Source organism: Asterias rubens, chromosome 10 (assembly GCF_902459465.1).
Source record: "Asterias rubens chromosome 10, eAstRub1.3, whole genome shotgun sequence".
NCBI lineage: Eukaryota > Metazoa > Echinodermata > Asteroidea > Forcipulatida > Asteriidae > Asterias > Asterias rubens.
In genome coordinates this window covers 17,484,070-17,507,651 of record NC_047071.1, presented here as the reverse complement: position 1 = coordinate 17,507,651, position 23,582 = coordinate 17,484,070, and the positions used below count along the sequence as shown (strand labels likewise).

The window sequence follows — 23,582 nt, the reverse complement described above, 5'->3', positions numbered from 1 at the left end:
CGGTCAAAGGAATCTAGAACATGTCCGTCAGAACACGTATTATATTGTCAAGTCTCTCATGCTCGACCGAAGAGAGGAAAACATGGTCTAGACCGTTCCTCTTCTTGCATCAATTTGTCTGAACCTTAGCGAAAAAGGATGTTCGAAATCAAACTCATGTGGCTTTCCCGGCAATGGGGTCCCATATGGGACAGTAACTTCACTGCGTTAACATTTTACTAGAACATAAATAGCATTCTATATAGCCCAATGGATCATAAAACATTAGTCAGAAGTTTGATGTACACTAACATTTCCGCCATGGTGGTTAAACAGATGTAAAAAGTACAGCATTTGTTGGCAATGACTGCAAAACTGGCACAAAGTTGATTTTAAGATCTATAACGAACCCCAGTGTTTTCCCCTGGCTAACGAAATGAGCGGAAGTAGTTATAAGTTCAGACTTATTTTTTGTTTGGGGCAATATATGCAACTTGTCATAACTGACAAAGTAGCGCTGAAACAAATGCTCTGGGATTCCACACCATAAAATTGTGAGTTCTTGACACATAAGGGTCAAGAAATGACAGAAAATAAACCTGTTTCCCATTAGAGTTTCCTGGTTGGTAAACTCCATAGAAAGGAGATGATATATTGGCAAAAACATTAGCGACTTAGGTGGTCACTGAAAGTAGCGAGGGGCCGCCTCACTTTTGGAACGAGCAGTAAAAGCTCTGAATTACTAAGTTAAAACTTCCAAACGACTTCAATTTTGTCATCAATTTCAGCTGCTCAAAGTTAAGGCTCAAAGTGTCCGCTATGGGCTCTTTGACATTCATGATTTAGGACACCAAAACACACTTGCATTGACAGTAGTGCGGATGAGTTATTGACTATGTACAACAAAAAGTTATAAAGCAACAGGTTTTCCGGGTCCCAGTGAGCCTAATCAATTTCCGGGTCAGCTTGACCCTAAATCTGAGTCAAAAGTTCAGATTTATCCAAAAAAGACTGACACATGATTCCAGGTCAAATTGGCTGAAATTGATTGAGCACCATTTGACCTGGATTGTGACAAGGGAGAATTATAGTGTAGTTTTAATCAATCGACTCTTATTGAGGGCGGGAGGGATGGTTCTTGTTAAGATGGACACCAGGATAGAATTAACTGGGCAAGAGTCTGTATGGTACAGACCCTTTTGGGGTCAGTATAACGACCGGTGAGTAATAAACAGAAAAAATCATGAAAACAGAAAGATAATTGGGTTTTTTTTTCGTTTCACTGCAACGGCTTGAAATAAGGTTACTGTTTCATTATTTTCATTCTCACTTTAAAAAGTACTAGCATTTACAATAAATATTATTAAAAAAAATAAAAAAATGTACGTAGCCTCATAATGATATTTACATGGTTAGTGTTCGACGGATCACCGGAAGTGCCCTCTAACTTGTTGAGATCCTGAGACATTTTATTGCAGGATGATGTCAACAAAAAAGAATAAGATGACGACATCCATCAGAGACAATTGTCTCGGGATGACAACATCTCGAAAGTTGGATGTTGCCTTCAGAAGAGTTCTCGCAAATCATTCACTAATGAAAAGAACGGGAAAATCTCAATCTCATGATGTCGACACTCCAAGATAAAATATATCGGGACGACGACATCTTACTTTTTGATGTCGTCATCCAGGGATAAATCGTCCTGCAGGATTAGTATCTCAGGATATCAAGCATGTCGTATGGCACTTCCAGAACTTCGTAGAGCTCACGTACCACTTCAAACCCATCGTTCGACCAGTTTGCCACAGATTTCCCCCGTAGGGTACAGTCAGCACACGTGAAGTGGCATAGTGTCCATTCGGGTTGAACTTTTTGCACTCACTCACATCCTCTGGTTTGGAGAAAGATAGGGCCTACAACAAAACTAAGTATTTCACCGAATTCGGTGGTCCCGTTTCAGTGAAATCGGCCAAAAAATTTATCTTATCAGAGCATGAATTTCTACCTCCATGATCAGATGTTAATAATTGCATCGGGAATGAAGAACAAATATTTTTATTTCATCCTTAAACACACCGATCCGGTTTTTTTTGTAAAGGTTTAGTTCAGGGTATTATATAAAGCGCTTCAAATGAGGACAAGTCAATACAACGTTTGTGAAGTGCTTCGTTTTCAAATGAGAGGGACTCCGTCAAACCTTTCAATTTCCGCATTTTCTACAATATAGGCCTACAACATCATTTCCAATACCAATCATTGCTGTACTTTGAACGCATGGGTGAACTTTAAGATAAATCTATAATTAAGATTACAATGTGATTGACCTTTATATACGAAATAATAACAGCGTATAAACATAAATTACGGTTTTTATTTGGTACAAAAGCATAATACTTCTTCTATCAGTGAGAGAGGGTTGGCACTTCGCAAAAAAGAACATACCTTTTCCACTTTCAGCCTTATAGTATTTTACTCTGACTTCTTCTGAGAAACGTAAATAAGGTTGAACTTGTCTTTGGAGGGCGTCACATTGACGTCAGCAAACCCAACCTCTTCGAGCATTTTGCAAGCCATCTCTCGCCCCCACATCGTACCCAAGCCGGCCCCATCCTCGCACTCTAACGACACGGGCATGCAGTGCATCAGGCTAATGACGTAGCCGTCGATAGCTCGCGGGTTGCCGATGTTCTTGGAGGGGTGACTGTGGACATTGAGTTCCAGCATGGTGAAGATACCGCCGGGAGCCAGTGCCCGGTGCACACCACTCAAAACAACCCGCGGTTTCGGCATGTCGTGGAGAGCGTCGAAGCAAGTAATTAAATCAAAATGCTCCATCCACGACTCCGGCAAGGACGCTGCATCCTGTACCATAAACTGACAATTTGTCAGGCTCAATCGCTTGGCTTCGTTTCTGGCGAAGTTGATCGCCTCGTCCGAGATGTCGATACCGCAGAACGCGCTCCTGGGGAACCGTTGGGCCAGGAGAAGCACCGCCCTCCCTCGGCCACACCCAACGTCTAAGCATTCAGAGCCGGCCTCTGGAAATACAAAACATAAGAGACGCAAATTATAGTTAATTTATAATAATTTGTTCTTATATAGCGCACATATCCTAGAAGAGATCAAAGCGTGCTACAACATTGGTACAACATTATTATCCCTGTTGATTACTTCGACCATTCCTCTGTTTGTTCCACTCCCGGGATCCATAAAAAAAATACAGCCTAATCTGATTAAATTAGTGCCAAGGGGTTAATCCAACGCAGTACTGTCTCAGCTGTCTCAGATTCCCATTTGAACACATGGGTGAAGAGAAGCAATAATGGCCGAGTGCGATACACTCAAGAGGATTCAGTGTACCAACCAGACTCGAACCCATTACACTCCGATGATTCAGTCATCGGATCCGATGCAAAAGGGAGACTGCTCGGCCACAACACATCTCATCAAAAATACTGGTTGAAGTTTTTTGGTCTAAATAGGAGGAAGCTTGGGCAGACTTCCTGAAGAAACTAGCCAGCAAAAAAACAATAATATCACACTCGTGGCACAATCCCTTAAAAAAAAATTTTCTTTCAAACATAAGAGTATATGCTTATGAACAATAAAACAATTTTTTTAGTAATTGTTTGCTGTTTAAAAAATATATAAAATTGTTTGGGGGGCTGACTCCGCCTACCCCTTTTGTGACGTCAATCGAGGCGGACTTTGCCTGCAATGCGCATAGTAAACACACGTGCAAAGTACATGTACGTCCAAGTCGTGAGTTGGTTCATTTCAAAAAGTGTTTTTCTGCATTCAGCAGCAATACACCTGGTCGGCATTGCCGGAAAAAAACAATTTTTTTTTTTTTTGAAACGCACAAACTCACGACTTGGTCCGTACATGTACTTTGCAATTGTGTTTACTCTACGCATTACAGTGTTTTATACTATCAACCTCTCCCCATTACTCGTCACCAAGAAAGGTTTTATGCTAATAATTATTTTGAGTATTTACCAATAGTGTCCACTGCCTTTAAGAGTGATTACCATACGTATAACCTTACTTTTAAATGAATGTATACGTAGATTCAATTATGTTTGATTAGGTTGTAGGTTAGATTAGATTAAACCTGTATTATCCCTTGGGGGAAATTGGGGGAACGGTTATTGCAATACGATAAGTAAGAAAAGGGCTGGAAAATGTTGATCTGTTGATCTGTGAAAAATAATAAAGCCCTGTTCATACTTACTGCGAATACGATGCGAGTTTTGACGTCACAGGGATGCCCTTGAAGCGAGTGTTTTGCAGGAGTTGAGCACAGGTCAACTGTTATTATTGAAATTATTTGTTACAAACTTGTGACGTCAACATTCGAGGAAGTATGAAACGGGCTTTACTTGTTTATTTACTTGTTTATATACAAACAAACATTTAGTACAATATTTACACACAAAATGATAGTTATAGCTGACATTTTGATTGGTGATCTGGGACCAATTTCAAAGACCTGCTTAAGCACATATGTATGAGCAATAAGCACTACCAACCAAAGTGTACAAAAATAAGGTTACCAGCGAAAATACCATTTCACATGCACCACTGGTGTCTGGTATCACGTTCAGATAAAGCTTATAGCAGAAAACTTTTCATCCATATTTTCTGCTTAACAATAACAGCAAGCTCCAAGGAATTGGGGCCTGAAGTTGTACATCTTACCACACTAAAGGGTATCCACTAGTGTTTAAACAAGTCAAGGCCCAAGCATCTGCTGAATACTTTGACTTGATAAATATGTCTTCAACGTAAAGTTCATCTACTTCAGACAGTTGTGTATTGAGGCTAATGACATATTAAATCCACTTCATCCCATTACATTACATGGCACATTAAAGCGGTCTTGTCTCCACCTCATCGGGTATTAACTAAAGCATTAAGTACGGCAGGCACCAAGGTCGCTTTTGCTTTTCAACGTACACTACGCGAAACAGAGCGTGGGTTCGTATTTGACTGTTTAATACACCGGCCACCCAAGCGGGTGATGTTTCATTGAACCAAATCAAACCAGACGGTTTTTAAATATCGTTCATGGTTAAAACGAGCAGTCAAGCCAGACATTGACTGTAATAATTATTTTCCCGGAACGAGGGGAGAAGTCTTTTCTCTTCATTGCAGTCTGTGGTAACAAAGATTCCCAGGTCTGGACACTTGGACACCATAGTGACTGTTGTTTATGTTATTTTGTTAAAACTAAATTTTAATTCAAACTCACATTTATTTCTATACTTCATAAACATTTCTAAATAAGACATGACCAAAAAGTTGATTTAAAAGGGTCCGTATATGACTCTTGAAAATAAATGGCAATAAAACTTGCTTTGTGAGAAGTACAGACGCTTTGGCAGGTTCAGTGCATTGTGAGAAACTTTTCACTTCTAAGTACTGCGGCTATTTGAAACAAATATATAACTTATTATTCCAACAATTTGAATCTGAGAAGCGTCACTGGCAGTAACGCTTATTATATTGTGGAGGCTTATTCCAATTGCAGTTTATTCTTACTGAGTGACATTAACTGCTGACCAGATTTTCGCTTCCACCTTTTAGATTGTGTATTCATGTTAGGGGTTATTTTTCCACGTTAACAATACGCTCCGGATTTTCTGCAATATCTTAAAAACGCGATTACCATTTGAAATTAAATTGTCTCGAGTTATTTTAATTGTTTATGTAAATTTATATGTAGGTTTCAAAAAATCCAAAGAACCAAAGGTTTGCCTTAACCAGGGGCCAATTTCATAGAGCTGCTTAAGCAAAAAAATTGCTTAAGCACGAAAATAGCTCGCATATTTTACACATGTTACTGGCCAAAATTTCATGCCATGTACATTGCTTATGACTAGTATTTAGCTGTTGTTAACTTAGCATAACAATTGAGTGGAGTATTGGCTGGTAATCTGATTTTACTAAGCAATGAATTGTTTGCTTCAGCAAATTTTTGTGCTTAAGCAGCTCTATGAAATTGGGCCCAGCTTAACACAATCGTTTAGATTGTTCATCAAAATTTGCGAAGATCAACTCGCAAATATCAGTTGTTATAATTATGCATGTTCAAAAAACAAAGGTACAGTAATTATTTACTAAGTCGACTTGGCAAGTTAACTCAACATAATATAGGCCGGGTCGTGTTTAGCCGTCTGAAAAGTAGTGCAAAATAGTTCGTACGGAGCTTCAGAATGACCATAACAAGTTTAGTTATTCAACAAAGTCGACTTATAATAGTGGTAAGATAAGATAAGATAAGATAAGATAGGAACTTTATTATCCCACACTGGGGAAATTAAAACTGGCCATGATTCAAACAGTACAGACAAAAACGCTAAAATTTGTATAACAGTAAACAGACAGTATTATTTGGTATTGTATATTAATTGACTTTTACAGTGTTAACTTGCCAAGTCGACTTAGTTAAACAATAACTGTGACTTCATTTCGTTTTGTATAACAGGCATAATTGTAACAACTGATATCTTTTACATAACCACATAACTTCGAAGTGAAATTATTCTCAAAATGCTTTTCGAAAGCTGCTGCTGTAGGGCTTCTTACCAAAAGAGTTTATGCCATTCATTTTAAGAGTGATGACCAAATAACTCCTCTTTACCGTTGAAGAACGTGACTTTTCAGGATTGCGGACTTATAGTCACTGCTGTGGCTATCAATTGGGGCACGGCCTTAAGTTTGGCTCAAGTGACTCGGACCAATCATGCTGCCAACATCCTGGTCTTTAATGCATGCTAGTACTCATTGTACAAAAAAGGAACCAGACTATTTCACCTCCCAACCTCGATTTGGTTTGAAAGTTGATTTGAATGCGGGAGAAAGTCAAGACGGCTATACTATATACCTTGATGGCAGCAAGTCAGCAACGCCTTTAAGGTAGAAGCTGTACAGTCGTGGCCTTTAATTTGCCAAATTGCTGGATGTTGACGGCGATAGTGCCCCGACTTTATAACTCTTTGTGATCGGTGGTGATCGGCATGGTCTTCGTAAGGTCGCAGAGGTGTGTGAACGCCAAAAGTCTTTACTCGAGCTTCGAAAAGAATCTGCTACCTCTGCGAGAGATTCTGTATATATCGACCTTGACAAGCTCATATTAAACAAAAAACTGTGTCAAATCCCATGGGATTGAAACTTTATTGGAAACGATCTTGGAGGGTTTTTTTTTCATGATAAGCTTTTAGGCACGCAGAGCCCGTTTCGGAATCGCTCGTGATTTTCACGCCACGGCCCAGTTCACGTCGAATGCATCCACCGGCTGACCTACCAAAGTTAACGGTGTGTGTTAAAAACAGTAGTTAAGACACGTCCAGGGAAACCTTAATGCGAGGTGAACCGCATAGGTTGCATTGATCAGGGGGGGGGGGGGGGTGACAGGTCCGTCACGTATTAACCTGTAATGACCCTTAAGGTTAAAACAAAACACAATTAGATCACTTAGAGCGTGTTTGAAGGGTTCCATGATTAGCGAAGATATCCATCAACAGCATGGACGTTTTGGTTTGAGCTCATTTTACAAAAAAGCAAAATAAAAACACAATTTGTTTATAATTATAAACCTGGGAAGGACGTCGACGTCGGTGGTATCCTGATTTCCCATGGTTCCCTCGAGGGTCATTTGTTAACAGTTTTGACGTTTTATGTCACTACACGACTAACTTTATAACCTAAAGTCGGTGTTGAAAAACCGGGTCGACGGCACGAAGCAACTTGTTATAAAACTTTATACTTTACTTTATTGCAAGATTCAAACAATTGTAAAGTGATGTTTCTGTAAGATTGTGTTTGGACCGCCACATAGTTACTGCCGACATCAAACTATTCCTTTGTGAACTGTTATACGTATAGGCTTGTAAGCGTAACAAAATACGTTTATGGACAATGTAATAAGTTTAGTAGTTACCAAATAAGAGGTTAGAGGTGAATGGCTCCTGAATGGCACCCCGAACAAAGACAAAGGGGGACCGCATTTGGCTATAGTTCAGTTGGTAGAGCGACGGTTTGTCCGGAGGTTGGAGGTTCAAGTCCCGCTCTAACTTTTTGTGTTATTACAATATTATATATTTCTTATGTATAGCGCATTTTCCAATAACCGTCTTAGTGCGCTTGACATTAGTACCTGGGGTGGATTTCACAAAGAGTAAAGACTAGTCTTGTATCGAGTATAAGACGAGTTATTCGTCCTAACTTAGGACTTGCCATACGTTTTTAATATATCTGAATATCTCTGACTAGTCCTAAGTTAGGACTAGTACTCTTTGTGAAATCGACCCCTGGTCATTTGGCCCAATAACATTCTCTTTATCTTTCTCAGCTCCCTGGGGAGTATACAACCTGGCAACCATAGCGCTCCAAAGGCTTTTTCATCAGTAATACCAACCCCCGAAGGTACCTATTTATACCCCATGGGTGAAGAGAAGCAATTAGTAAAGTATATTGCTCAAGGACACAAGTGCCACGACCGGGATTCGAACCCACACTCCGATGACTTAACCACCAGAACTTGAATTCGATGCTCGTAACCACAACAACAACAACAACAACAACAACAACAACAACAACAACAACAACAACAACAACAACAACAACAACAACAACAACAACAACAACAACAGTGATTCAAACCTACCTAATAACGGCATAAGACCGGCGATAGAGGGCACTACGTCAGGGATAAGCGTCGTATTGTGAAGCATATTCGACATGTGATCCATAAACTGATGAAATTTACCATATTTGGTATAGCTCACACCTGCAAGGTAATAATAAAAGAAACCAGCAACTTAATCATCGTCTTGGACCAAAACTTTGATGCTCGTGTTCTGGGTGAAGAAAAGAGAACACTGCTCAAAGGGCTAGCTATTTGTGGGTTTTATAAAGTTCGTGACTCATTTGTAACTCTTTTCATTGTTGGTCAGAACACACACACAAGAACCAATTTATTTGTGAACTTCTCTAAGCGATAAACTATAACTCCAGGGGGAACACACTAAGCTGAATTTGTGAATTGGAGAGTTACAGTTTAATTTCACTGATTCTGAGCCCCTGTTTGTGTCTGGATTACACAAGAATCAATTAAATGAATTAACACGTGAACTTTCGTAAACGATATGCTAAGTTTATCTTAAGGGGATAGGGGATAATGCGTGTTCAATAGTTGTTGAGAAGTTAACACAGTTGATATTTACCGAGAATTCTGTGTATTGAAAAGTACTCTGTAAAAGTTCACGGGCATTGTGCCTCTTTAACCAACATCTGCGGTCTGTGTGATCCATTTTAAGAACCCTATAGGGCCGGGTTAGAGAAGGGGGATCAAGCTGGGCGGGACTCGCTAAGTCCCTGTATTATGTACCTCTATAAATTGCATCTCTGTTTTCAGCTCTCTTTTTTTTTACCCCCCTGTGATTTGGGGATTGAGTAAACCGCACGTTGATCCCCGTAGGAGTAAGGACCCCGGGTGTTAGGATTGTCTGCTAATAACATATGTCATCGGTGCTTATAATTCGGCTGGCAAAGTGGCCTTTTACATATGCCATTATACCAGCCTCGAGCAGGCAAGGTGTTGCATTGGTCTATAATACCATCATAATATTCAGAAAGGTCTCTTTCTCTATTGGCATACCATAACCATCAATAATGCGGCACCATGTGTTTACAAACAATGGGGCTTTTCGAAATTCTCAGTGCCAAGTTCTTTATAGTTCAGCCACCTTAAATTTGTTGACTTTGAAGGAAAATGTTGAGTTCTTTCCAATAAATTCAAACGCAAGCGTAACTTTTGATCATTTTGTTTTCTCCCTCTCAAGATTCCCCCTCTCTCAAAAACCACTACCTGGTGTTGATTTCACAAAGATGGTCCTATCTTAGGACTAGTCCTAGGTGTTATTAGAAACAAGTCTTAAAGTTTAGGACGGGTAACTCGTCCTAACTCCCAACTCGTCCTAACTCGAGATTATAGTCTCAGGTCGTTGTGAAATCAACTACAGGTTTTATCTTGTTCATTTTGTCCAAATTTATGACTATTCTTAGAACTATTTTGTGAAACCCATCCCAGGTTTTATCTAATTCACAAGTCCTAGATGCTATTAAAAACTAGTCATAACTTAGGACCGGTAACTCGTGCTAACTCGTTGTGAAATCCATCGCAGGTTTTGTCTGCTGGGAATATTTTTTCTCGTGTGTTGGAATGTGGTAATGAACCTTGAAATGTGATCGGGCGGGGACAAAACGGTAGGCTTTACGGGGAGGAGGGATGTTTTCAACGGGGCTTAACGAGGCGTGTGTGTGGTACAAATACCTGGACTTGTACTAAGCTTAGTTAGGGTTAAGGTCAACAGGTGGGTAACCCCAGCAATTCAAGTTTATAATTGAAGAGCCGAATTTGTGGTCACAACGACTGGCTGGATTTCATTGCTTTACATTTTCACCAAACCTGTCAGAGAACTTTTAATTGAGAAAATATAATTAGCTGTTGCAAACAGCTTACCAGCCAAAAGGACCTATGGTGTAAACCCAAAAACAAAATGGTTTAGTTAACGGTCTGACGTTTCAACCCTATATCAGAGTCTTTCTTGCCCCCCTTGGGCTTTGGACGCTATTGGTAATTATTCAAAATAATTGTTAGCATAAAACCTTACTTGGTAACGAGTAATGGGGAGAGGTTCTGATAGTATAAAACATTGTGAGAAACGGTTCCCTCTGAAGTAACGTAGTTTTCGAGAAAGAAGTTATTTTCCACGAATTTGATTTCGAGACATCAGAATTTAGATTGAGGTCTCGAAATCAAGCATCTGAAAGCACGCAACTTCGTGTGACAAGGGTGTTTTTCTTTTATTCTTATTCTCGCAACTTCGACGACCAACATTGAGCTCAAATTTTCACAGGTTTGATATTTTACGATTTGTTGAGATGAACCTAGTGAGAAGACTGGTCTTTGACAATTACCAATAGTGTCCAGTGTTTAAATGACAATACAACACCAATTAAAAGGTTTCCTTACACTCATACTGTTCATGTGTGTTGTGTGTTATTGTGTTGTGTTGTGTTTTATTGTGTTGTGTTGTGTTTTATTGTGTTGTGTTGTGTTGTGTTGTGTTGTGTTTTATTGTGTTGTGTTGTGTTGTGTTGTGTTGTGTTGTGTTGTGTTGTGTTGTGTTGTGTTGTGTTGTGTTGTGTTGTGTTGTGTTGTGTTGTGCTGTGTTGTGTTGTCAGTTAGCCTTCGAGATAAGCTGCTAGTGTCGGGTCGAAACGTCAGGTCATTAATGATTTTTGAAGAACTTTTAATTGTGAGGAATGGAAATCAGTTTTAAAAAGATAAATGAACTGATGAAAATATTTTAGATTGTTGGGCTTTGAATGACGTTTTATTTGTGACGTCATGTATGACGTAGGCCTACCTGCTGGGCCGTCTCTTCGGAAGCAATCGGCGACGTTATCGTAAGCTTCGCACAGCATCGGGATCAGTCGGCTGAAGGCAACGACGTTCATGGGACCATCGACGAGGAAGGGGAGTCGATCTGGCGGCACGTAGTACGTATTCTCAATTGGGTTGACATCCACAATCCGGCCCACCACCATAGCGCCTAACCACTCTCTCACGTACCTGTGTGTATGGTGTGACAGAAATAAACACAATTCGTTTTACATGACTTCCTATATCCTTTACATGTCAATAGCAGGGCAAGTGATGGATCCCAAGTTAGATCTAATGTGATTTTATTCTCCAAGGACCAAGAACTGTAACACCGAGCGGAAATGAGTGGCCTACCTCCCCGTTCCAAACGAGCATCTTCCCCGGGCCATTTTAGCCAATCATTACCTCCAGACTGCGTCATTCCAGAACCTGTCTGTGTTCATGGCGGAGATCATTCATTTTTCATGTTCCTTTTAGAGGTGGTCTTTGAATCATTCATAACTCGGGGAAAACCACAAAATACTAATGGAGAGAACACCTTTGGGGAATTGTGATGTAATTGCATCCATACTTTACTTGATATCTCCGCGGGTTGCGTTTTGTGGACGGGGAAAATGGAACAACCTACCGCTATTCTGTTTGTTCGTACAACTATTAGACTGTAGAGGACATGGTTTAGGTCTGCATAATTATGGAACTCTCAGAGCGTACCGTGATTTCACAAAGAGTTAAGACTAGTCCTAATTTAAGACTGGTCCGATGAGATATTAAAAACAAAAGGGTAGTCCTATAAGTTAGGTAACTCGTCCTAACTCGATATAAGAATTGTCTTAAAGAACACGTTGCCTTGGATCGGTCGAGTTGGTCTTTGAAAAGCGTTTGTAATCGTTTGTTATAGAAAGCATTATGATTAGAAAGATATTTTAACAGTAGAATATAATAATCCACACAAGTATCACTCGAAATTGCGTGGTTTTCCTTTTACCTCGTCGACAAACACGGTCGGCCATTTATGGGAGTCAAATTTTTGACTCCCTTAAATGGCCGACCGTGTTAGTTCGCAAAGTAAAAGAAAAACCACGCAAATTCGAGGCAAATGTGTGTGGATCATTGTATTCTACTTTTTTAAACATCTTTCTAACCATATATATTTTATAACAAACGGTTACAAACGCTTTTCAAAGACCAACTCGACCGATCCAAGGCAACGTGTTTCTTTAAGTCTTTGTAAAATCTGCTTCTCTGGCTTAAATTTTGGGCCATAATCGACTGATAACATAACCACATTTATATCGATTATTATTTTTATGTAACAAATTCCTGTTTAATCAGATCAGCAAATACAAGCTTAGCCAGTACCACATAACCTTTATAAGAGGTGTTTGACCTAAATGTGAACGTCTAAATGAGAATACCATCTAATTGAGGTACCATGTACTATGGAAGATAACACTTCAGTGTTCTTCGTGATTCTGGGTTAATAAGAATTCCAGCCTAAAAGAAACATTGTGTTAATCACCGTCTCAACACACATCTGGTTCCTCAACCACTTAAATTACATTTAATGTATCATGGCCTATTTAGAAGTTTAAGCGAGCTCACTCGAACCTGTTCGCCACTCGTACAAACCAATTGTTTCAAATGTTGAAGAGAATTTGTTGTTTCGGTAATCATGATTCTGTGTGTATATAGTGTGGTAGATAGGTTATAACGTGTACATAAACATAGTCTGCAGACATTCTCAAAAATGCATCATTTTGGGCATGATTCCTTTGTCCTTGCACTGGGAACGAGGTTGAGTCTTAAGAGTTTCCCTATTAGGCCGAGTAAAAAAGAAACGTGTTTAGCGTCCAGGTTTCTCAAAAAAAGGAAGGAGGAGGTGCTTTTTTTTTTCTTTTTTTTTTCAAGATGGCCGCCATTCTTTTTAAAGTGTCAAATATCCATTGTTATTTCTACTGCTGAAACACACAATACTTAAATGAAACATTTTGGTCAAGACGTTCAGACAAGACATTGTGTTTTAACTGAGATCGTTTAAAATAACCCTTTTCATAAAGTAATTTTTAAAAAGTGTGCATAAAAAAATATATAATATAAAAAAAGGAGGCGGTCTCTAAAAAGGAAGCGGGCGGGGACGCTAAACATGTTTCTTTTTTTACTTGGCCTTATGGAGTCCTTTGTTTTTTCTTTCCACTAATGAAAATTGTGTACCGTTCAGCTTCTACAGGCCGGTCCAGATAAAATAGAAATCCGTAGTTATCAAAGATAAAGCATCCAATCAATATCACCGGAAACGTTTCTCAGATTTACTTTTTTTTTTAATGACTTCCTAAAACGGTTGAAACAAGTTGAAATACTTCCCGCTCACCTCCAGCCGGTCCATATAAAGTAGAAATCCATGGGGCATACTCGTTATCAGAAGTGTCTGATCAATATAGATCAGTATCTTACGAATTGACTAATATTCGATAAGCCAGGTCAATTTGGCAGGATCAGTAGTTACGTTACCTGGACCCAATTTCATAGAGCCGCTAAAGGTACTGCCGTCGATTTCACAAAGAGTTAGGACTCGTCTTACTCTCGAGTTAGGACGAGTAACTCGTGTTAACTTAGGATTAATCTTAAGGTCTGCATGCTACAGTGCAGGGTTGGGACTCGTCCTAAGTCCTAAGATTAGTCTTAAGTTAGGAAGAGTTTTGTGAAATCGACGGTGGACACTTTTGGTGATTCATCAAAATGATTGTTAGCAAAAAAACTTACTTGGTAACGAGCAATCGAGAGCTGTTGATAGTATAACACATTATGAGAAACGGCTCCCTCTGAAGTAACGTAGTTTTTGAAAAAGATGTAATTTCTCAATGAAATAGCAAAAGACTTCAGCTGAAGCCTTTTACATGCATCTGTAAACACATAGTCTGCAACAATGGTGTGTTTCTGTCATTGTTCTCTTGCAACTTCTGCCCAAATATTCACAGGCTTTTTTATTGTATGCATATTATGTTGAGATATACATCAAGTGAAGAACACTGGTCAATGACATACCAAACATGTCCAGTGCCTTTAAGCGCAGCAAGTATAGCTAAGCATAACACATTTCGCTTGCCAGACTAAGGTTACCAGCCAAGCTACCATGTCACATGTACAAGTGGTGACTGGTATCCTTCTCATTTCTGCTTCGTAGACAATTTAAAGCCACCATTTTCAGCTCCATGAAATTGAGCCATGAACAAGAGGTATGACATTTCTGAGGCTTCGATTTTTGATCATAGGCGAATGTCTTAACGACATTTTTATATCAATGGCGTCTGGCCTGGGACTACACGCAGGCCACAAAGGGCATGTCCTTCGTTGCCCCTGGTCTTGGTCTTGATGTCCCTCCAGAAAAGTTCCCTTTGCAAAATGAAAGGGGCCTTGCCCTTTCACAGATGAATGGATATCAGGCCTATGACGTCACAGCGAATCCCAAACGCCTAATTATGTCCAAGCTTGTTAAAAAGCTTACATAGACCATGGAAATTCTACCTCCATGCATAGACAAAGACTGATAGCATTTTGTTAAAGCTGATGGAAGAATCATTTCAAAGCCCGTAAGTAGGCTATGCAAAGGTCAGTGTGCTTTAAGTTCCCGGAAAGTTAAGTAATAGTCTATACAGAATGCACATTGTATTTTCATTAATCCTCAAATGAACATTACTGGATTACAAGAAAAAATCATGAAAAGCCATTAACCTAAATGCCGTCGGTATGTGTGGTTTTAATGGATGGGAATAACGTGTAAATAAAGGTGAATGTAATTTAGTGTGAATGACCCCCCCCCCCGCCCCACCCATCACCCCTATCCTGTAATCAAAGGAAATGAGGAAACACGAGTTCTCAACGAATATAATATCACCAATTTTGTTTAAAGGAAAAAAGTACAAGTTCTATAATCGGAAACCACGCGTGTGATTACACAATACGCCAACACATTCTTCTCAAAATCTGAAATTTCAGATTACACCTTTTGGTGAAGGAAATTCTAGGAAGCTGGAAGCGAGCGCACACATGGGAGCGAAAGCGGGTTAAAAGGTGTTAAAAGCCACCCTTCGCTACTGTTGAGCGGTCTCACTGCCCTGCCCAGAGGCGTTACAGACGGCATGCTTTTCTTTCAAGAAGTTCATCCACAATTGTACCATGTGTTGATTTGCCGACACATTTGAACATTGTTGTTTCTCAAAAATGAAAGGGGTGGTGATACTCGGCAATGTTTTCTTTCTAATTGTGCCTCTGCCACAAGTTGTTTTTGTAGGTAATTTTTTGATCTTTGATAGTAACTCACCTTATGTTTGGAATCATTTATACCAGATTGGTGTACAATTTGTGAGATTTGGGGTCCTTGGTGAGGGGTTGTATTGATGTTTAAGAGGCTATACATGACACTCAAATCACTTAAAAACCTCTTGGAACACGTTTTAGAGACATGTTGTGTTTTGATAGGTTTCAAATTATAAAATGCACTTGAACAAACAATATTGTCTAAATTGACACCATATATGAACGTTATTATGGGCACTATCATAAAGCTTACAGCCCCTCATCTTGCCTACAAGTTTAGCTCGAACACCACACGTTCAGCTCACACTGAATCAAATATCATGATATTAAAGGCAGTGGACACTATTGGTGATTACTCAAAATAATTATTAGCATAAAACCTTACTTGGTATCGAGTAATAGAGAGAGGTTGGTAGTATAAAACATTGTGAGAAACGGCTCCCTCTGAAGTGGAGTAGTTTTCGAGAAAGAAGCAATTTTCCACGAGTTTGATTTCGAGACCTCAAGTATAGAATTTTAGGTCTCGAAATCAACCATCTTAACGCACCCACCTCCGTGTGACAAGGGCGTTTTTTCTTTCATTATTATCTCGCAAGTTCGATGACCGATTGAGCTCAAATTTTCACAGTTTTGTTATTTTATGCATATGATGAGATACACCAAGTGAGAAGACTGGTCTTTGACAGTTACCAATAGTGTCTATGTCTTTAAGGCATTATCGAGGATTGATAGAGCTGACAAGATAGCCACAGGCTTTGTTCATGTTGTGTACTTTCATCAACTATTATACATGTAAAAACAAACTCAAAAATGTCGGATTATTTCGTTGCGTATGAGTCAGGAGAAATATTGAAAACCGAGCACTTTTTTTATATAGGTTTTCCGAACAAATTTACTTTATTTCAAAGTGAATCATTTCAAATGAACTCCCTAAAATCATTGAGCTAACTCAAATTTTGTTTTTTGTTTTGTATCCCTACTAATTTTGTTTAAACTCGCTAAAGCCCTATGATAGCAACATGGTGAAACAAACAGAAACTTTAGCTCTGCATCAATTGAACCAAACTCAGAACCCCCCCCCCCACCACCACCCCCCCCCCCACCCCCTAAAGAAAAAAAAAATGAGAAAAAAATGAAGCCATTCAATACTGAGGTCGAAATTTTGGGTGGGTGACTGGTTCGAAAACACACACCTAACCAAACAGGTACTATACAGGAGTGGTAAGGGTAGGTAAAACGTTTTTTGTTTGTTTTTTTATTCTAGTGAAGAGCAGACGATGTGGCTTGGCCTTCAAATTTTCCAAATAGTTATGATGAACAAAATTCGGCTTGTCGCACAAAGGCAAAATGATACCACTTTCTTGCAATTTTGATTTTGATTTTTTATGCAAGTCGCCAGACACACAAGGCCTGAAAGCCACTTCAAGGTGTGGGAGGCCGTTGCCACTTACTCCTAGGCCTGAAACAGGGTTACCCGTTTTACAGTCCTTACGGAAGTAGGCTTGGGTATCATCAGTCCGAAGCCTGGCTTCGCGCTATACTATAACAAATCACTCAATGTGAATACTGATATTTGCCGAATAGTGGCGGGTGGGTGAGTCGAGCGGTTAAAGGCACTAGACTCAAGCTCTGGTGTTTCTGATCAGGGGAGTGTGGGTTCGAGTCCCGGTCGTGATACCATAATGCACTAGGAGTGAGTGAACTTAAACGAACCCTTAAGACTAGTCGTGGGAGCATACTGGGGGTTAAAGACACTGGACACCTTTGGTAATAATTGTCAAAGACCAGTCATCTCACTTGGTGAATCTCAACATTATGCACAAAAATAACAAACCTGTGAAAATTTTAACGTCGAAGTTGCAAGACAATAATGGGAAGAAAAAACCCCCATTGTCACACGAAGTTGTGTGCTTTCAGATGATTGATTTCGGTACCTAGAAATCTAATTCTGAACTCTCGAAATCAAATTCAAATATTTATGTGAAAAATTACTTCTATCTCGAAAACTACGTTACTGCAGAATGAACAGTATCTCACAATGTTTTATACTATCAATAGCCATTGCTTGTTACAAAGTATGGTTTTATGCTAACATATATTTTGAGTAACTACCAATAGTGTCCACTGCCTTTAACACTGGTGTTTCTATAATAGTTCACATAGCAAAGCACCCTTGTTGACAGGTTCCATCAGGCTTGCGAGCTATGTTCTGTGGTTAAGTTCACCGTTAATTATGAGGCATCTTTGGTTTCGATTTAATAACAATACATAGTACATTATTCAAACTTTGGTTTGGTTTGAACCGCTTTTAATGTGGACTGTGCTAAAACAGTATAAAACGTGTGTGCCAAGTCGTTGACATGAAACGCAATCACGATAGCTACAGGGAGGCGTTCCATCTACACCCATCACGGGCCGTTGCACCCCCCCCCTCCCCGTACTCCTTACGATTTAATTTGATTCGTGATTACAAATTGAGGAAAATGCCCTATTGTTGTACTTTATGTCGAAGGAAGTAACAACGAGAACATTATTGATTGTGTTGCTGGAACTGGTGAGGGGGGGGGTCGTGATTTTCTTTAATGAACTTTAAAGGGGTGTGTAACATTGGTTAAGGAAAAATTACATATGTTCTTTTTATATCAATATTAAACAACCCGAACAATTGACAAAATAGGGACACCACCAATATAGGGCTAGATAGCTCAGTTGGTAGAGCGCCGGCACGTTAATCCTAAGGTCGATGGTTAGAATCCCACTCTAGTCAAATCTTTGTTCAACCACCCCCCCCCAAAAAAAAAAAAAAAAAATCTTTTTCACATTTTCCACAGGTTAAATTTATGTAATCTATAGGATTGAAACAATCAGTGGGTTATAACAATCAAACGTATACAATCCATTTAAAGGCACTGAACATCATCGGTAACCACTCAAAATAATTGTACAGCATGGTCACGAGCTATGGAGCAAGGGTGTTATTCTTGTTTTATTTTCTTGCAACTTCGATGACCAATTTAGCCCAAATTTTCACAGGTTTGCTATTTGATGCATATGTTTGGCTACACCAAGTGAGAATGCTTGTCTTTGATAATATTACCAAACGTGTCCAGCGCATTTGAGCAGCCGTATATGAAATATGACCCAGAAGGAACTTGCAACTATTTAGTTCTTCTTGAGGCGTCAGACAAAGGATGGACAACATCGTTGGTGGTGGAGACAAGTTCCAACTACCAGGCAATCTCGGTGGTCTAGTTGGTAAGACACTGCTCTAGAATTGCCAAGTTCAAGGGTTCGAGTCCCACCCCATGTATATATGCCTGTGACTTTATGCATAGAGCTCTAACATACATCGGTGTATGTGAGTAAAACCAAACAATGAATAGAACTTCCAACAAACTATAAAAAAAAAAAAATGATAGTGGTCGGCCACATGAGAGTCATTAGCGGTGTATTAGCAGTACGTGCTTCGTAGAGGGTATTGGGTACTTACCGTTCTTTGAGTCCGGCCATCTGTGCGATCTGAGAGCTGGTCGACGGTTCCTGGAGTCCGCCCATGACTTTGAACAGTCCCGTCTCAACACCCAGGCTGAGTGCCACTGTCAGAGTCGCGGAGTTAACCATCTTCATTATCCGCTGTGCAAACTCCAAGGAGCTCTCCATGCCCGAGTCAATCGTCTTTCCTCCTTTCAAAATATCCATGATTCAAAACAATGTATCCACACAGTATGCAGCAAAGGTAGAGTGCCACCTCGGTGCTATTTGTGGCCTTTTTATACCGACGGCATACCACTTTTCAAATTTTTTGAGATTTTTTTTATAATAGTTATAAGAGGGCAGCCTTACTTTTCTATAAGTGAATTTTAGGTATCGTTGCTTGATAGTTCTAGATAGTTGGACATTTCCATTATTTTCCACCAGGGGTGTCCGTATGATCTTCACTTCACGTAATAGCAGTGATTGACATCACCAACACGTCAATGTCACGACACATCTTCATACGAACCAACGGTAAATCACCCCGGGGGTGGTGTCTTGATAATTCAGTGATATAACTCTCGTTGCGAAACAAACTCAGAAACGCACACCCCTCCAATCGAATGGACTCTACTTGACAGTCACTCCAATCACCGATCTTACACATCATTTTAATGCCGATGACGTTTTTCTCGTTCAGTGAAACTTGGTTGGATCCTGAATGGAGGGGGATCCAAGGTATCAGTGACATAGCTTCAGAGTGTTCGGGGTCAGTCCAGACTCTGGAGGCGTTAATGAGATTGCCTGCAAGATGCATTCAGTCGTTCAGTTCTTGTCTTCTTGCCATCAGCTCTCTCTCCAGCGCTGAACCGTGAACCAAACCGTGTCGACCTCACAACGGAGCACGGCATTGCGACATTGTATGTGTGTATAGGGGGTGTGGGGGTGTCTATTACCCGTTGAAGCCGAGCACGTCAACACACATGCAGAGGGACCGTAGTGGCAAAACGATTTTCTGTACATCAAAATATTGCCACTGTCGTAGTACTTTTAAAGCCATTGGACCCTTTCGGTTCAGAAAAAAATAATAAAAGTTCACAGATTTACAAATAACTTATAGGGTTTACAGAAGGCAATGGTGAAAGACTTCCCTTGCAATATTATTCCATGAAATGCTTTACTTTTTGAGAAAACAGCAAAAAAATATACATTGATACCTCACCATGCAATGCCTCAAATCCTATAATATAAATTCTCGTTGACGAGAATTACGGATTTATTTTAAACACATGTCATGACACGGCGAAACGCGCGGATACAAGGGTGGGTTTTCCCGTTATTTTCTCCCGACTCCGATGACCGATTAAGCCCAAATTTTCACAGGTGTGTTATTTGATATAGAAGTTGTGATACACGAAGTGTGGGCCTTGGACACCTTTCTTGATTACGAGTAATGGGGAGAGGTTGATGGTATAAAACATTGTGAGAAACAGCTCCCTCTGAAGTGACGTAGTTTTCGAGAAAGAAGTAATTTTCCACGAATTTGATTTCGAGACCTCAAGTTTAGAATTTTGAGGTCTCGAAATCAAGCATCAAAAAGCACACAACTTTTTGTGACAAGGGTGTTTTTTCTTTCATTATTATCTCGCAACTTCGACGGCCGATTCAGCTCAAATTTTTACAGGTTTGTTTTTTTATGCATATGTTGAGATACACAAACTGTGAAGACTAGTCTTTGACAATTACCAATAGTGTCCAGTGTCTTTAAAACAAAAATCAATCTTCCTCGTCAGAAAAAGGTTTCCGCCTAACTGATACTGAAAACACACAGAAACACAACACAGAAACACAACACATGCCATCTGTCTATAACATTCCATGTGTTTGGGGGGTCCTTGAATTCGGTGGGGCTGCGGCCCACCACATTTTCAATAATGATGACACTATTTCTAGTTATTTATGTTATTTAATATTTGTTTTAAGTTTATGAACCTCTATAAATATATTAATTTTCTATAGAGCTGGTTACAATTAACCACTCAAAAATTCATCATTGACTGATGATTTCCATGTTATCGCCCACGCTGACCAAATTTGACATTTTGAGAGAGACAATCAAACTCACACTATAGACGTATGCTATCAGGGATCTAGCCTATATAAAAGTATAGGTTAAAGGCACTGGACACGTTTTGTAATTTGTCAAAGACCAGTCTTCTCACTTGGTGTATCAAATAACAAGCCTGTGGAAAGTTGGGCTCAATCATTGTTCGTTGAAGTTGCAAGAGAACCCTTGTTGTACAAATTAGTGTGCTTTCAGATGGGAATAAAGGGGTTCTGTCCAGAAGTCTTATATTATTTTGATGAAAAACCCTCTTTCTCAAAAACTACGTTATTTCAGAGGGAGTCGTTTCTCACCGTAAATGTTTTATACGGTCAACAGCTCTCCGTTGCTTGGCGTCACCAAGTAAGGTTATGCTCTATTTAATATGTTGAGTAATTACCAAACGTGTACAGTGCCTTTAAGCAAAATATGAAAGACATAGTTCACAAAATCTGCGTTGGCCGGTTAGAAAAAAATCAAAATAGATACAATATCGATTATGGTATTGACCCTTGACACTTATTACATGGTCAACTGTTTCAGTCTATACATACACCCACTGCCTGGATATTAATACGCCTTCTTGAACAGCCCATTGTTCCTTCCTTGGTGATATTAAAGAATACATCTTGTTGTTCACACCTGTTGGTCTACGGTGCTTTGAGGGGGAGGACCAGTCAATTTGGATTGTTGCAATCTTTTTGCGGCGCTCTGTTTCATGGTTGCAACGAGTGTTGTTGTCTTTTTGTTTTCAAATGTGTTTAGCATAAAGATGTAAAGTAAAAAGTGATTGTTAGCAATATTTTCGCATCTGTCAAAATCAGTGAGAAACAGTCACAAACAATACACAACCCGAATCAGCTCAGCGAAATATGCAAAGCAAGTTTTTGTGCTTAATGACTTTGTGAATTTGGACGCTGGGGTAAAAATGCCTTGTTTTCCCTGGTATACATCTCAATTGGCCGATTCGCCGTGGATGCAAAAGTAACGTTTTCAGCAGGGGATTATTGTTTGTGTTTTAATTTGTTACAGACCTATTTTTATTTCGATATTTATTGTTTATTTGTTAATTCAGTTTCTTTCTACATACCACATACCCATCAGGTTTTCGTTCCGACTCGGCCTTTTCTGTTTGTTTTTCTTCTTCTTCTTCTTCTTCTTTTCTTACCCCTTTTCACCTTGTTTAATCAAGTACAAAATAACTCGGTTTGATTGGGTCATGAAGAAGGGGGGAAAGACATAGACAAATAATACACCAACCAGCGCTCTTGCTATTCATAATTTTCAAATACATTGTCTGCATATGAAACGATAGTTTGAAATTATCACATTGAAGCCTATAAAATGTAACCTAACTGCTCTTGAGATTTTTAATCTCACTGCCCCCCCCCCCCCCCCTCCTTCCCCTTGGTACAACACTTCTAAAGTGTACGATGTAAGTTCCTGGCCACAGATTCGTTGAGAGAGGCATAGGTGCGGAAGGGTGTGGAGCGCGCAGCCGGTCCTGTGATACGGTCCTGCGATAGGCTATATAAGGGGTTAGGCTTGATTACAAAATGGGAGTGAAGTTACAACAAATCATTCCTCATTATCAGTTTTCTCGATTAAGAAAGGACATGTTTACATGTTTCGTGGGTGTGATAACAACCATTATTTAAAGCCATTGGACACTTTCGGTAAACAGTAATGTCCAAGGGCCACACTTCGTGTATCACAACTTCTATATAAAATAACACGCCTGTGAAAATTTAGGCTCAACCGGTCATCGGAGTCGGGAAAAAAATCACGGGAAAACCCACCCTTGTTTCCGCACGTTTCGCCGTGTCATGACATGTGTTTAAAATAAATCCGTAATTCTCGATATCGAGAATTGATATAGTTTTAATGTTTTTTTCAAAAAGTAAAGCATTTTATGGAATAATAATTATTTCAAGAGAAGTCTTTCACCATTATACCTTCTGTAAACCCTGGAAGTTATTAATTTGTAAATATGTGAACATTTATTTATTTTTCTGTGCCGAAAGTGTCCAATGGCTTTAACCATTGTCGCTGATAGACAATTTTGTTGTTTGTATACCCCGTGACACATTCAAGGGCCGAGCCGGGAAAAAAAACATAGCAAGACTGTGGCTGTGAGGTGTCACCGTGGTCACGGGTTGTGGGTTCGAATCCAGCCAGGCTAACCACTGATTTCACAATAAGACTGAACTTGAGTAATGGGTTAGTTAAAAACTGGTTTAGAGTTCATCACTA

General features: G+C 39.6%; 1 protein-coding gene across 1 annotated transcript; it reads right to left on the bottom strand.

Annotated features, from left to right (window-relative positions):
* Positions 1-1,245: 1,245 nt before the first annotated feature.
* LOC117296077 lies at positions 1,246-19,577 on the bottom strand. The gene is made up of 4 exons (XM_033778947.1): positions 19,242-19,577; positions 11,421-11,626; positions 8,654-8,776; positions 1,246-3,020 (listed from the first exon to the last, which is right to left on the bottom strand). The coding sequence occupies exons 1-4, from the start codon at positions 19,448-19,450 to the stop codon at positions 2,452-2,454; spliced, it is 1,107 nt and encodes a 368-aa protein (XP_033634838.1). The 5' UTR covers positions 19,451-19,577; the 3' UTR covers positions 1,246-2,451.
* Between the last annotated feature and the right edge of the window lie 4,005 nt (positions 19,578-23,582).